This window comes from Lactuca saligna, chromosome 4 (assembly GCF_052625555.1).
Source record: "Lactuca saligna cultivar CGN05327 chromosome 4, ASM5262555v1, whole genome shotgun sequence".
Taxonomy (NCBI): domain Eukaryota; kingdom Viridiplantae; phylum Streptophyta; class Magnoliopsida; order Asterales; family Asteraceae; genus Lactuca; species Lactuca saligna.
In genome coordinates, this window is record NC_136420.1 from 62,439,124 (window position 1) to 62,455,987 (window position 16,864).

At 35.5% G+C, this 16,864-nt stretch overlaps 1 protein-coding gene across 1 annotated transcript; it reads right to left on the minus strand.

Moving 5' to 3' along the window:
* Positions 1 to 3,584: 3,584 nt before the first annotated feature.
* LOC145038558 (senescence-specific cysteine protease SAG39-like) lies at positions 3,585 to 4,742 on the minus strand. The gene is made up of 2 exons (XM_078986882.1): positions 4,304 to 4,742; positions 3,585 to 4,177 (listed from the first exon to the last, which is right to left on the minus strand). The coding sequence occupies exons 1-2, from the start codon at positions 4,740 to 4,742 to the stop codon at positions 3,585 to 3,587; spliced, it is 1,032 nt and encodes a 343-aa protein (XP_078843008.1).
* Positions 4,743 to 16,864: the final 12,122 nt, after the last annotated feature.

Below are 16,864 nucleotides of genomic sequence, written 5' to 3' on the forward strand. Positions count from 1 at the left end.
AAGAAGTTGTAAAGATTAACCATTTAAATACTTATGTACTTGTTTGGTTTTTCTTTTAACTTTCCTTTTAGGAGGCCTTGTTAAAGTACAAGCTCTTTTGTTGTGTCCTTCAATCTTACAAAGGCTACATTTTTGTTTTTTCCCAGCCTTGGATACCTTCACCTGCTCCTTACCTTTGTTTTGTGTTTGGGTAGTTGTCTTTGATTTTTTACTTGACTGGTTTGGGGTTTCTGTTGCATCCCTTTTCCTTTTAGTTGCAGGTCTCCCAGACATAGCTCTACGAACAGGAGGTAAAGGTGGGGTGTAATCAGTTGTAGGCCACAAATTACTTCCATTCATAGGTGCTAGCCTAAACTTGTATGCCTTCATATAAGTGTTGCTACTAAATTTTTTGTCCACATATGACTCTACATCCCTATTCATAAAACTAATAGCTGCAACAGAATGTACACAACCGATTCCATTAAGCTGCCAAAGCCTGCATGAGCAAGTTCTTTCTTCAAGATCCACTTCATAAGCATCTGTAATTCCTCTTACTTCAAACTAATTTAGTCCCCTAGGTAAGACTTGGTAATGTCTTAGACCCTTCTTAATGTCATTCACTATTTCTCTAATTGTTGGACAAATTTGGTTGCCCCATCCTAGACCCTTGCATTTCTTCTTGAACACCCTCTCCATCATATACATCCTCAACTCCTCTAGCATGGTGATAATTGGTTTCTTCCTAGCATCAACAATCACAACATTAAAACTTTCTGACATTCCATTCTTCACAGCATCACAACATCTTCCTGGTTGGAAGTAGTCCCTTGACCATGTTTTGGGGTCTTTATCCATCAGATACTGATGAGCACTTGGGTCTAGCACTTCAAGCTCTTTCATGGCAACCTTAAAATCTACCTCTGTTGTTGCTTTACATGCCTTCTAGAATATGCTTTCATATTGGGCACCACTATACCTTTTCCTAAGGTTTTGGCTAATATGCTTGGCACACTGCCTATGCTCTACATATGGAAGGAGTTCTTTCACAGCCTCAGTCAAACCCTGTTAACAACTTCTAAATATAGTGAATAAGGATGCAAATAGATAGGAAAAGTAATTACAAACAATTAAATTACCTTGTGTTGATCAGATATTACACTGTATCCATAGCCCAAATTAATTCCTAAGTCATCAATGAGTAAATCCAAAAACCACCTCCAATTTTCCTTATTCTCCACACATACTACTGCCCATGCAATAGGATAAATCCCATTGTTTGCATCCATTCCAATAGCACATACTAACTCCCCTTTACAGATCCCTTTAAGGAGACAACCATCTAAACCGATTATCTTCCTGCATCCCTCCTTCCACCCCTTCTTCAATGCATTAAAGCAAACATAAAACTTACTAAAGTAGTTCTTCCCATCTGGCATATGATTTACATCAAGCTTCACAGTGCTACCTGGATTTGATCTCCTAATCTCTTCTGCATACGACCATAACTTTGCATAATGTTCAACTAGGATACCATATATTAGTTGGAGTGCATATTTCTTAGCTCTCCTGCATTGACCAACACTAACATGAATGCCAAACTTCTGTGACACAGCTATTCTTAGCTTTCTAACACTCATCTTTTTTCTAAGTAAGAACTCTCTTGTATAATGACTCCCTATCCAAGAATAAGTGACCATGGACCCTAACTTGTAGTTCCTTGCACATTTGTGGATTGGCTTTAAAGACTTAATTTGGAAGCTTGCTTCATCACTCATCCAAGATGCCCACAACCTAAATGAGCACTCACCCTTGCAACACTTAACCAACAATATTTTCCTATCATTTTTCTCAAAGCACAGTTGGCACCCATTCGTAACAGCATAGTTGCATAACATCGATTTTAATTGAGATGGATATTTGAACCTCATACCAAGTATTGGGATCTACTTTTTCCATGGAACTAACTCATTAAAAATGGAATGTTGTTGAGTTACATTGGCATCCTCTTCATGCCCATCATGATCATTTATGTTGTTATCATTTCCCTCTTCCTCTTCGCTACATAATCTATTTAGAAATTCGTCACCCTTTGTCTTATTCATAGTGACTGTGTCCTTATTAAAGTCCACATCCACATCTGTTAGGTTATCAATTTCATCCTCATTCTCACCACCATCAATGCAAGAATCATCTCCATCCTCCTCTTCTATTTCAGAACCAAACCAATCTTCTATTCCTTGACCATCATGGTCCACATACATACAAATTTTACCATCTGTCCCATATGCATGAAAAATGAAACCACCACAGTCTTCATCTTTAGCGATAGTAGTTATCCCAGATATTAAGGGCTTACCTGGTTCACAATAGTATAACTTCTTCGAGAAAGGTGATACATTCACCGTATGTCATTCCAGAAAAATCGTGATCATTGAAAGTGAAACTGATACCATGGTTATACGAGAAAGGATTTCTAAGAAAAACACCTTTGAAGTTCAGCTCCACTATAGGGTAGAGTCCATTAGGGTTTGGCGTCGAGCTAGACATTGTGGGTTGGTTGACTGTTCACTAACTTCGATCGGAGAAAACGACTTCGAACCCTAGGTTTAGTGCTTCGTATTCACTGTAAGATGAGAAAAAGAAAGAACGAAGAAGGAGTGTTCTAGCTAAATAAATGTGTTTATTTTGACCTCTATATCCTACATGGATAAAATAAATGAATAATATTATGTAAACTTATTCCACGTAACCAATATCACTGGTTGTTCCGTTTACCGGGTGCATAAGGGTGCATAAGGGGGTAATTAGCCAGTAGTTACTAACATTAAGGATCAATTGAGTACAAAAAAAACTTAAGTGACTAAATGTACAAATTGATCAAACATTGATGTGTTACAGTGTCAAAAACTCTCCAAATTGATATTATTATTATTATTATTATTATTATTATTATTATTTTTGTTAATATAGATAAAAGTAAATTTGACGCTCAATGTATTCAACTAGATTATGTTTGCCGCCCTTTGGTGCACATACAAATATGAAATAAGTAGTTAGATTTTGGATCTAAGAATCTCAATTTAGAAGAAGAAGTCATACCATGTACTATTTCTTTAGGATTAGACTAGTATATTTCTACGTTTAGTTTGTTCCCAGTGATGTATGCATGTAAGCCTATATATAGGCTTTCGAGATGAATAGTGAGAGTTTTTTCTTTTCTTTTTCTGCAATACACCATTTATACTTCATATTAGAAAGTCTTTTGTTCTCTTCTCCAAGTTCATTATATACGAGATTTAGAGTATGAGATTTGAGGCTTTCCAACCAACATGTTTTGTGCTTTTGTTTTTTGCTTATTTGAATATTTTTTTATAAACCAAATTGGATATTAGACCCCTATATTCTACCTTGTATTGAGATATAGAATATACGAAGAAAAATTGGATATTTGATTTATATTAATTAACAAGTATTTGTGTAACTAAGATTACAAGGACCGGAATACAATAATTACATAAATATACATATGGACATGCAGATAGCTGTGCTTTGTGTGTTTCGTTCAGGTTATAACTTATAAAAGGCATGCATAAACTGGAGATCTAAGCAGTTGGATACGATGAATCCATTGCTATTCCACATAGACCTTCTTTGGCACTAACATCTCTTTGCATCATTATGTATCCACTATCCCCCCAGCTGGCACCCCACGAATTTTTTACCAACCAGTACTTCATTCCATCATCCGTTACTCCATATCCAACTGCTGTAACACCGTGGTCAAGATCAGTTCCACAATCCCCAGTAAACACGCCACCGGAATAGAACTGGAAACCCATGCCACTGGCATCAATGGCAACTGATATGGGTTGATTAGCGACTGCTTGTAACAATGCAGATTCACTGTTGGCTGGCACTTTTTCATACCCAGTAATGGTGGCAGCATGGACAGCTTCTTCCTTGGTGTTGCAGGTTCCATCTGCTGCCTGATATGGGTAAGCCACCTCGGTGTTGATGCCTTTGTTTTTAACGATAAACTCAAAGCCATCTTCCATCTCCCCACCATTGCATCCTTGATCTACACCACTCCTGTCACAGTCCACTAGCTCTTGCTCAGACAGTGAAATTAGTTTTCCGGTTGTGAGCTGAGTAATTCCTTCCGTTGCAGCGATAGTTGAAAATGCCCAACAGCTTCCTATAGAATAAAAAACACTAAATTATAAGCACGACATTTACGTATTGCCATTATTGTAAAAATCAGTTTTTATGTTTTTGTTGTTTTTTGTTGTTTCTTTTAACCACGATTGCATTAGCCACGTACCACATTGGCCTTGATCTTTAACTGGGGTAACAGCTCCTTTCTTTCTCCAATCCATGCTAGGTGGCACGGCAGTCACGTTTTCATACCTAAAAGGTGTTGTTCTTGCTGATCTTTTGTTTGATGAAAACTTATATCCATTACGAGCGGCTTTGAACTCTTCATTTGTTTGGTCTGCAAATTTGTTAATCGCTACTTTGTAAGGCTGGTTTTCAGCACTGTTGAAGGATTCAATGAATTCCACGTTGTCCTTGAATATGTTGAAGCGCATTTTCTTCTCTGCGTCATCCTGGTACACACGTCCATAGCGTACCATCCACAGCTCATGTCTCTCAGAGATGGATACATCACTTAACATTCGGCACGTAACTCCTGAAGACCACATCCCTACGACAACAAGAAAGGCGATAAGATGCATTATTTTGAGAGACGAAAGGCCCATTGGTTACTAGTTTGATGCCTTCAGGATTGTTTTGGAATAGCCAACTGTTTTAGGTTTTTGAGTTTATGCATGGCTTTCGGTGTATGATTTATATAGGACGAGATTCTGGTTTATTAAACATTTTTTTTGGCGTGGAGGAGGCAACTAATATGATGTAACTGAAAAAGCATCCTTTTTTAGTTGACTGCAACGATAAATGTACATGCTACGACAGGTAAATACTTACGAAAACTATTTTGTTTTTATGCATCTAAAAAAAAAAAGAAACTGTTGGATCAGTTATGAAAGAAACAAAACTGGTTAAGAAATTTCTTAATGTGTTACCAAAACGTTTTATTAATATGGTGGCTTTTATAGAACAGGTTGTAGATTTGAAGACCATCGGTTATATATGATGATGTTGTGGGCCGATTTAAAGCTTATGAAGAAAGGATCAAAGTTGAGGAGATCCAACCCTAGCAAAATCAGCTTTTATTTGATAATTCGGATGAAAAAGCAAAAGAAAAAGAGCATTGTGGTTGTGGAAACTCGAATGGGGAAGACTATGGGCGTGGCCGAGGTGGAGGTCGGGGGTCCGGGAAGAGTCGAGAAGATGGTCAAGTACAACGGGACAAGAGTCACGTGAAGTGTTACAGGTGTAATGCGATCGGACATTACATATCAGAATGTCCATTGTGGGAGAAAAAGGATGAGCTTCACTTGACCCGGTGTGAGGATGATGAACCGGCACTGCTGTGAATGAGCCACCTGATTAAGGGGGTGATTGTTGGGATTAATCAGGTTGGCTGCTAGTTTAATAAGTTTTATGGTTTTTAGTTAATAGTTTATCACTGGTTTACGTTATTTAAAGTTTGAATAAAGAAAAATGGGTAAAGGGGTTTGACTATTTCAATGATATGTACGTTGGGGTTTTACACGTTCGGGTTTAGAAGAAGAATTCATACCATGTACCATTGGATTAGATTAGTATTTTTCTGCATTTAGTTTGTTCCCACGTGATGTATGCATGTAAGCCTATATAGGTTTTCTTTGATACGAATAGTGCGATTTTTTTTTCTACAACTTTAAAGTACACAATTTATACTTCATATTAGAAAGTGTTTTGTTCTCTTCTCCAAGTTCATTATATACGAGAGTTTAGAGTATAAGATTTGAGGCTTTCCAACCAACATGTTTTCACTACAACAATCAGACCCTATGGCGACAACAAATTCAGACCCTATCCAGATGACAAGTTGTTGGTACATGGTATGGCGACGATAAGTCGTCGGCAAAGGATCGCCGGCACAAGCGTGTCAGCATAGGTCCATTACGTTGTTGGCATAGATGTCATCGGCATAGCTTCACCTATTGTGACGACATGTCGTCGGTACAACTTTTGTCAACCATATTTTCGGAAAAAAAAATAAAGTTTTATTAAAAACCTGTGGCTACGACATGTCGTCAGGACACCTATAGCAACGACAAGTCATCGCGAAAGGTTTCAACTATTCAGATGACATGTCGTCGCTATAGTGTTTTTAATGGTTGTTGGTTATGGACCTATAGCGACAACTTGTAGTCGGGATAGCTACTTGTTGTTTTTTTAGCTTTACATGTTTTTTACATTACCATTCCTACATTTTTAACAAATCCAAAAAACATTATAGCAAATATCAATTGAAATACATTAACTAGGTACCATTGTTCAAATTCAAAACATCAAATTCAAATTTAATATTACAATAAGTAGTTAAGTAACATTGTTCATAATACTAAAAAAAAACATCAACCATCATTGTCATAATCGTCTTCTCCTTCTGCTTCTTCTCATTCTTCTTCTTCTCCTCCTCCTTCTTCTTCTTCTTTTCCTCCTCCTTCTTCTTCCATCATTTCGACAAATTGTTGAGACGTAGTTGCTTGTGTGTTATAGTTGAATAAAAAGTTAGGAAATGGTGGTGGTTGGAAGTTTGGAATACATGTCGCCAATGATGCATTATATTGTTGCAAATATTCTTGCATTTGTTGTGCAGCAAATTGGGATTGAGATTGGGATGATTTGGAAGTGGAAGGCCGTTCATTTGGAATTAAAACGAAGTTGGCAGTTGGTCGCCTACACACCCCGCGAACATGTCCGTGTCTCGTCCCAAGGGTACGTTCTAAACATTCTTCCTCATTTACTTCTCCACCTTCCCCACTCTCGTTTTGCATTTTCTCATATTCCTCTTGAATTTTCTCCTAAAATAAAGAAAACAATTAACATACGTTAACTAAAACATACAACTAAACTTAAATATTAAAATAATAACAATAATATTCCTCAAACAAGAAACTATAATTGATAATAATATATTTAAACAACACATTCATTTCGTTTATCATTTACCCAATCTTCTTGTGCCCGAGTTGTACACCAACCCGAACCTTCTTTGTAGTGCATTTGTCTCCAACCCTCAATATGCTGCGGCTTGATTCCCATTTTTTTCTATAATAAGTGGAAAAACAATAAATATATTTTGACAAATGTTAATAACAATTTTAAATAATACTAATGTATTTTATTACCTCTAAATGACGTCGTTGAACATAAGGTCTACATCGGTGAGCACTTGTGTGCGGATGTTTCGACCTAGTAACTTTATTTTTAACCGATGTATGTTTGTATTCTTCGGTCAAAAACAACAAATCAATCATATCGTTCCAAGCTTCGGCGGTCCAATCAGGCAATGGATATCTTCATGCCCTTTCCACATTTTGGTATCCACCAACTCTATCAAAATGTTTTTTTATCTGACACTTGTGCTCTCGATAAGCTCTTTGCATATTTGCTTGGATGCTCGCTCGAAGGGGTTCCCACAAGTTTGTGCCTCGATACCTATTAATATCAAAATAAGTCTACAAAAGGAAAAACATATTTGATTAGTAAAAAAATATTTAATAAATGTAAAATTCAATACATATAAAATATAATGTATACTTACCTCTAGCTCGGGATATAAATCATCTTTGTACTTGGTAGTAACACGATGCCAAGTATGATAATGCAACGGTACCTGTCATCCTACCAGATTTGAGATCAGTCTGACAAACATTTGCCTGTTGTCCCCTATAAATCGATATGCCTGCCCGGAGATATCAATTGTCAAATCGAAAGGCCTACACCTGTTTTTTTTTTCATACTCATTATACAAATTTAAGTTTCTCCCTTTGCCACCCACATTCACGTTCATATTCTTCGCTTGTGCTATATTTACATATACAATTGGAAATTTAGAAATTTAAAACTTTAATACATCTAATACTTAAAAATTTCATATAACTTACAAGATTGGCAACCTGATGGTACACTGCGTGGAACCCCGTGTGGAGGTTTATCCCCACCGTCTCCTTCGTGTCCCCTTGGAACTTCTGCCACCTGTTTAACAAATATTTTAAACATTCAGAATATATAATAAAGCTACAAATATGCAACATTTCAAAATTTAACAAATATTATAAGCAATCACGATATATAATAACAATAACATATGTCAATCAGATTCATCACTAGAACAATATACATGTACAACATCATCATCACTGCTATAGTTTTCATTATTTATTTCTTCTTCTGAAGAGTACGTATCATCATTGTCATTGTCATCGTTAATGAAATCGTCGTCATTTATAGTAGGAGCAACATTCCTCCTAGCAACCACACTTGATTCACCAACTTCACCTAAATTCGTCTGCATAGGTAAGATGCCTAAGTTGACAACCAAGGTAAAATTAGTTGATTGAGTGTTGTTCACGACATCTATCTCATTCACAACACCGATACTTGGATGATTCCAAAGTTTTCGATGATGAACCTTTTCCAAAACTGTCCAGTTATTGTTTTGAGTGGGATCTTGGAGATAAAATACTTGTTTAGCTTGTGTGGCTAAGATGTATTGTTGATCATCATACCACGTTTTACTGACTTACCATTCATGACTGGTATCGATAAGAATCATATTATTTATAGTCTTTAAACGTCGATTACGTAACGACGCATTGAACCGTTTGCCCTGAAAGAGTACAATTGATTTATTATATAAATAATGCAACTCTATGATCTCCTCTAATTGACCATAGAATGGTGTACCGTCTTCTCCGAATGTAACAACACCACTATTTTGAGTAGTGCGTTGGAGATCGTGATTATTCACGACAAATCGGACACCATTTACAATGCACGCAGTGTAAGAATATGCACACAACAGAACATATGCTAACTCCTTTAATTCGCCAGTACAATCCGAAGGCATATCTTTTTGGAGACAATAAATCTGTAAGGAAATATAAGATTGTATTTTTAAGTAATAAATTAGTTTTACATTATAAATATATAACATACTTACCTTTTCTTTGAACCATGAAGGAAATTCCTTTTTGATATCACTTTCAGGCAATTCTAATTTTAATTCACTGAATATGGGACAAAATAATTAGAATAGTTAAAACACTATCGAAAAGGTAGTTAATAGATCAGAGACTTACGATTTGTAGCTTCTCATCTCATCCTCATCGTAATTGTTTAGTACAATCCAATGCAATGATTTTTTGGCCTCTTTACAAAGTTCAACGATTTTCTTGGCCGACATTGTTCGACATTGTGATGAGAACACAAAAAATTGCCTTTTTGGAAGGTCGGGATCATCATTTCTATCAGCACAGTTAAATTTAGTTTGCATACCCTCAAGATACATAGAGCAGAATGTCAATGCTTCGTCTGCAACATAACCCTCTGCTATTGAACCTTCTGGTTTGGCTTTGTTTCTGAAATAATTTTTAAGTTTTTTAATATATCTTTCAAAAGGATACATCCATCTAATGTGTACAGGCCCTCCAAGAATGTCTTCATCAGGTAAATGAAGAATAAGATGAATCATTATGTCGAAAAATACTGGAGGATATATCAACTCAAGATTGCATAAGATCTTTACCACTTCTGTTATGGAATTTCTCATGTCGTTAACATCCAATGACCGTGCATAATTTTGTTTAAAGAATGTACACTGGTCAATAATTGTTCTTGAAACATTTGGTGGGAGACATGCTCGAACCCTTATAGTTAGCAATCGTTGCATGAGTACATGATGATCCTGAGACTTCAGCCCAACCAAATTTGATTCAGTATCATTAACCTTCTTCTTAAAGTTCGATCCAAAACCATCAGGTAGTCTCACTCCTTTAATGAATTGACAGAAACGTTGTCGATCAATTGGTTTGAAAGAGTAAAAAGCATGTGGGAGTATTTCATTCTTCTTGTATTCATCCTTGTTATGTTTCTTCATCTGCTTGACTTTGTCTTTTGGCCATTGATCTGGTCTAATGCCCATATTTTTCAAGTTAATTCTTGCTTCTTTTTTGTCTTTGCTTTTATCGTTCATCAGTGTAGCATTCAGCACACTCTCATTCACATTCTTTGAAACATGCATAACATCGAAATTGTGTTTTAGGTCGAGGGAAGAGGAATACTCAAGCTCAAAGAAGATACGATGTTTCATCCAATTTAACTCTCTCTTTTTCTTTCATCGTCATACTTTCTTTTTTTGCCCCCATAATCAGGACGTTTCCCTGGAATTCGATCAGAGAGACAATTTACTTGCTTTAATATAGTTGCATTACTGAATCGTCTAGGACGCGGTCTTGTCTCAGGTTGACCATCAAACAATAGACTCTCCTTCTAACTATGGTTTATATTCAAGAATCGTTTGTGACCAACAATAAGACATCTTGTTGGTCACATAAATGGAAGATGTGTCTTCGTTACAAGTAGGGCATGCTAAATAACCTTGACCACTCCATCCAGACAGACTGCTATGTGTTGGGAAATCATTGATAGTCCATAACAACATCACACACATATTGAATACATGGTGGTGTATTGTAGGTAGTCAATATAACCGGCCAAATTCTATAATTGTTATTAAAGTTGCCGAATGGATTAAAGCCATCAACAACTAAACCTAAACGAACATTTCTAGGTTCTTTGGAAAACTCTGGATATCTCTTATCAAATTCTTGCCAAGACTTCCTATCTACCGATGATACATCATACCATCCGTTGATCTTCTAGTATTATGCCAGACATCCCCAAAATCTCGGCCAGAAAAGACCGATTTCATTTATGCTTTTTAAAAATAATTTTCAGAGTAAGTCCTTTTAATTTTAAAAGAGATGCGGAATTTGTTCCCAAAAACAAAACATGATAAAATAGATATTTATCAAAACATTTCATAAAGAAATATGATTTCATTTCATAATCAAAAGTCGGGATGTCATGTTCCGATACAGATCATAAAGCTTAAACGATATCATTACAAGTCTTTCAACAAATATATACATATACAGACTTGTAAACAAAACAACTTGATGTTCGCCCATCTTAAGCTCTTGCGCCACTTCCTGTAAAATAAATCAACTGAGTGGGTCAGGCTTGGGAGCCTGGTGAGCATATAGGGTTTTCAACCCACAATAAATAATTAAATTAATTATTATCAACCAACAATAACCCAGTTACCCATTCCCGTTATTCTCACTTTATGTCCCTAAAATAACTAACACAAGGAACCTAGTCTAAGAATATTTCATCGGGGCGACTACACATGCTTCGGGGGTTCCTCAGCAATATAAGTCAAATAAGGCAACCATGGGGGGGATGGAATACAGCGAATGAACACCCAAGTTCATTAACACCTACAGGTTATGAGCCTGCTAGCGTTCCACTGGACTACCTAGAAAAGTCCGTGGTCGTCATCTAAATTCCGCTAGATGACTGGATCAAAACAACATCGAGGCCTCTCATCTGTTTATTACACACCAACTATCTACCCATATTCTACCCAACATATTAGTAGATAAAATATACATTTTTATACGTAGTTTCAAAACCTGTATAGCATGCTCAATCAAAACATTTTTCACATAACAGATGAGGCATACACACATAACACGTATTTCATAGAGAATACTTCAGATCTATAAGATAGAAGAGAGTGAATATACACTCACACGTATAACAACCAAATATATACACATAACACGTATTTTATAGGAAATACTTCATAATATTGTGTTGGAATGAAAGTAACTACACACTCACTTGATCAGAAGATGATCGGGCAGCACTACGACTTGCAGAAGAGGTGTTTCTCCGTAGATCTGGAAGATCTTCACAAAACCGGGCTCCTCGCGGGCAGCGTTTCGGCTCGGGAATAACGCTCTTCGGGATTCTCGGGGCTTCGGATTTTGCTTCGGGGCTCGAGAATATTACCGGGGCTTCGGGGTATAAACGGCACGCAAAAGGAGGCAAAACTTAGAGAGAAAGAAGAGTTTGAACAAGAGAAAATGGCTGAATTCGAGTTCTATTTATAGGCTGCTGGGTCTGGGATTACGCGGGGCGTACTCAGTACGCGGGGCGTACTCAGTACGCGGGGCGTACTCGGGTTACGCGGGGCGTACTTTGACGTCACTGCGTGCGTCGACTGGTGGCACTCGAGTATTGGTCAGACAAGTTGCAACCGACTGAGTACGCGGGGCGTACTCAAATTACGCAGGGCGTAATTGACTTGTCAAACTTCTAAATTGCGTAACTTTCGCATACGAGCTCCGTTTTCGACGTTCTTTATATCCACGCGAAGGTCAGACCGTACTCTACAACTTTCATTTAGACTCCGTCGGCTAATTTTCACTTTTATTTTTATTATTTATTTTTAGAAGGCCGGGACAGAAAAACTTCGTTATAAATTCATAACTTCTTCGTCTGACGTCCGTTCTCGCCTAACTTTTCATTGCTTCGCTACTAACAACAAGATCTTCAATTCTCATTTAGATTGTTTCAGCTAAAAACCGCTCGATCTCAAATCGAGTATTCGGGCTGCATACTGCCACGTCGAAACTTCAGAAAATCATAACTTCCTCATACGAAGTCAGATTTGGGCGTTCCTTTTATGCACGCTCTCGGTTTAACGAAATCTACGACTTTCGTTTAGATCGCTAAGGCTAAATATCGATCTATCTTAAATTCATATTTTACGTCACTCGGCGTCGTGCCGGTTCTGTCTCGAAACTTCGACAGGTCATAACTTCTTCGTTATAACTCGGATTTTGGCATTCCTTATATCTCCGAAATCCTTGTTTCGACCACTACAACTTTATGCAAAGATATCGGGCGTATCTCACACTTTAATTTTGACGCTTATTTCATTCTTAATTCATTAAATTATAAAAATCAAGAAAATAAACACATAAATCACATAATTCACATAATTCACAAATAATACATTCTTATTATTTCAAGTTGAGTTACAGAGGTTAACCTAGACTATTACATTGCTAAAAATGGCAAGCCCAGAAACACAGGCGTTACAATTATGCCAAATCATATCTTTAGCTGTGAATCTGGAAATATACATCCATCGAAGTCTTGGAGTCAAAGGAAAGTAAAACAACACTTTATGTGGTACTCGCTTCCCCTTTGTGGTTGTGTCCACATATCTACCCTCGATACAAATCGGACAATGATGCATGGAATCATTCTCCTTCCAAAACAAAGCACAATCATATTTGCAAGCATGGATGGACTCATATCCTAACCCTATCTTTCTCAACTTTTTCTTAGCTTCATAGTGTGAAGTTGGAATCTCGCTCTTCGGGAAAGCAACTCTTAGCAACTCTACAAGTTGGTCAAATGAACTATTTGTCCACTTATTGATCACTTTAATATGCAACAACTTTGCCAAAAAGTTTAAAGAAGACATCTCACAATCAGGGTATAACTCAGTATTGAGCTCGTCAAACAAAGCATCAAATTCTGAGTCCATGCCTCGTCCTTCATCATCTGTATTTTCTTCATTTGTATTTTGTTCCGCCATAACATCATCAATTACATCAAACAACTCATTAGTTGTTGGAATGTTTATTGGAGTCGAATTGTAGCCCAAATCCGAAACAGAATGCTTCTCACCGTGATAAATCGATATAGTATATGATTTTAGAAACCCACGGTCATGTATATGGGCATAAACCGTACTCAACAACTGTCGATACATATTCACACACTTTACGCATGGACAACACACTTTGTCTTCAGAGTCAACATGTTTCCTAGCAATCTCCATAAAGTTTTTAAGACCTTCCAAGAATTTTGGGGACGTTCGGTTTTCACGAATCCAACTCTTATCGATCGTCATTACTGTGTCATTATTAAAAATTAGATTGTATACATAGTTACAATAAACGTACTTTTATTAGTTTAAATATTTTTATATTTTGTTTACTTTCAATAAACGTACTTTTAATAGTTTAAATATTTTTATATTTTGTTTTACGTTGCTACTAGTAACGTTTGTTCTTAATTACAAACATTTTAACTTAAAAATTAGATTGTATACATAGTTAAATTGTATGACTTTTTGTTTGAGAAAAAAAATAGACGAAATATTATTTTGTTTTTTTTTTCAATTACATCATTGTACTTTTAATATTTTTCTATAGCACCATACTTTAATAATAACGTGATTTTATTATTTTGTTTTATGTTATAACTTTCAAATAGAAATGAAAAAAAACAAAATAAAAAAATAAGTATGTTGCTATTAATAAATTTTGTAGTTTAAATATTTTTTACTTAATAAACTTTACTCTTAATAAACGCACTTTTATTAGTTTAAATATTTTTATATTTTGGTTTATGTTGCTATTAGTAACGTTTGTTCTTAATAACAAATATTTTCACTTAAAAATTAGATTGTGTACATAGTTAAATGATATGACTTTTTGTTTGAGAAAAAAAAAACAGACGGAATATTATGTTCTTTTTGTTTTTCAATTACAACATTTTACTTTTAATATATATATATATATATATATATATATATATATATATATATATATATATATATATATATATATATATATATATTTCAATTACTGCATTGTACTTTTAATATTATTTACTTTTTTTTTAGCACCATACATTTAATAACAATGTGATTTTATTATTTTCTTTTATGTTATAACTTAAAATACTTTAATAAACAAGATAATAAATGTATGTAGCTATTAATAACATTTGTTTGAGGAAAAAATGAGCGGAATATTATTATTATTTTTTTAATTATATCATTTTACTTTTTATATATATATATATATATATATATATATATATATATATATATATATATATATATATATATATATATATATATGTATGTATATATATATATATATATATATATATATATTTTCACATATAGAAAAAACTCTTATCAATCGTCATTAGATTGTATATATATATATATATATATATATATATATATATATATATATATATATAAATATATTTTATTATTTTTTCAATTATAGCATTATACTTTTATTCACTTAAGCTAATAAATCAAACAAATAACACAACCATACATATTTTTCATTTTATACATAAAATTTCATACCAGCCTAAACAAAGATCACAATCATACATATTTCACAATCATACAAAATTTCGATTTTATATAAACCTAAACAAGTAAATTAACATTGTATACATACAATTTCAATTTCATTTGAACCTAAACAAATTTGAATTTCATATAATATTTAACCACAATTTCATATGACCTAAACAAATTTGAATTTCATACAATTTCAATTTCGTATAAACCAAAACAAACAAACAATATACATATACCAAATAAACAATATACATATACCAAACAAGAAGCAAACTCGTTTATTTAACATAACAGAGAAATCTCTTCTTTTTAAGACTTTTTCAAGATAAGAAAAGATGCAACAAATCACTTTCTTTCTCCTTAGCCTTAGTACATATTAGTGCTAAGGGTTGAAAAACTTGAACTTGGTTGGTGTTAAGTCACCTCGGGAAAGTCATAAAGGGACGTTGAACGCAATTCGTCAAGGGCGTTACCACAAGAGGCTTGGCAATTCAAGTGAAAGTTTCTTAGACTAGTCCCAGCGGGGAAACTTACTTCCGAGAGAGCTGCTTTCACCTCGGGAATTCCCTAACGAGAACGAGAGAGAGCCGATGCAAAAGTAGCCCTTGACGCGAGGGAACGCCAGACAGACTGACCTCTGCTAACTACGTTTTATATAGACTGGAAGCTAGAGAGAGACTCTTTGCCTCCAAATGGGGGCGCACTCATTCTTTTTTGATTTTGTCTCTAGGGTGGCCGGCTTCCTCGGAGTGAAGGCCGTTTCAGTACTGTTTTTAAAAATGGGCTGCCCCGCAGCTCTGGCCTTCGTGATTGGCTGTGCTTGCCGAGCACTCGTCACTCCGGAGGCAAACGCCTCCCTCGGGCATTGGGTGCTTCCCGGGCCTACGCCTAGGAAAAAACTAAAACTTTGTTAGAAATTACCCCCTTTCCTTATCGGGATCGGGATTCAAAAGAATGGTTGGGACAACAAACATCCATCTCGTTCGTACTTTGGATACCCGTAGAACCATAAAAAACTTTTTAAGTTTATAATTCCTTTAAATTAAGGGGAAAAAACAAGAATCACACATATACCAAACAACATAATTCTATAATCAAAACAGGATCAATTTCAATTTCAATTTAAATAAAAAATACAAAAAAAAAAAAAAAAAAAAAAAACCTAACCTGTGTTTGTTCTTCTTGCTGTGATGCGGACCACCCTTGTCAAAATCGATGTTGTGTTCGTGCAATAAAATACGAAGGGTGGTGAATGAGAAAACCTGGAATGATGGGCGTCGGTGAACAACTCATGATAGGGAAGCTTCAGGCGGTGGAAGACGGACAGGGGTGCTTCACCACTAGTGAAAGCCTCTAAATACCAAAAAAAAATCCCCGAATTAGGGGTAAAAATCATTAGCACACATCAATATTCAATGAAATTGAAGTAGAAAAGGTTTACCTGAGGCTAATTGCCAGCTAGTGCTGTTAGAATCAGATTTTCGTCAGAGAGAAAGAGTTTGTTGCATCGCTGTGCAAATGAATGAAGGTTGCCCGCATTCTTTAGGTTAAACCCATATGCCGACGACATGTCGTCGGTATAGGGTCAAATAAACGTTGTCGTTTCGCTTTTTGCTGAAACAAAAAAACAAAAAATTAAAAACCTATGGCGACGTCAAGTCGTTG

Excerpts from the sequence above, each read along its gene's own strand:
- LOC145038558 (XM_078986882.1), bottom strand. The coding sequence starts at position 4,742 with ATGGGCCTTTCGTCTCTCAAAATAATGCATCTTATCGCCTTTCTTGTT. Across the intron at positions 4,178-4,303 it reads TAAAGATCAAGGCCAATGTG|GAAGCTGTTGGGCATTTTCA; the intron begins GTACGTGGCTAA and ends TTTATTCTATAG.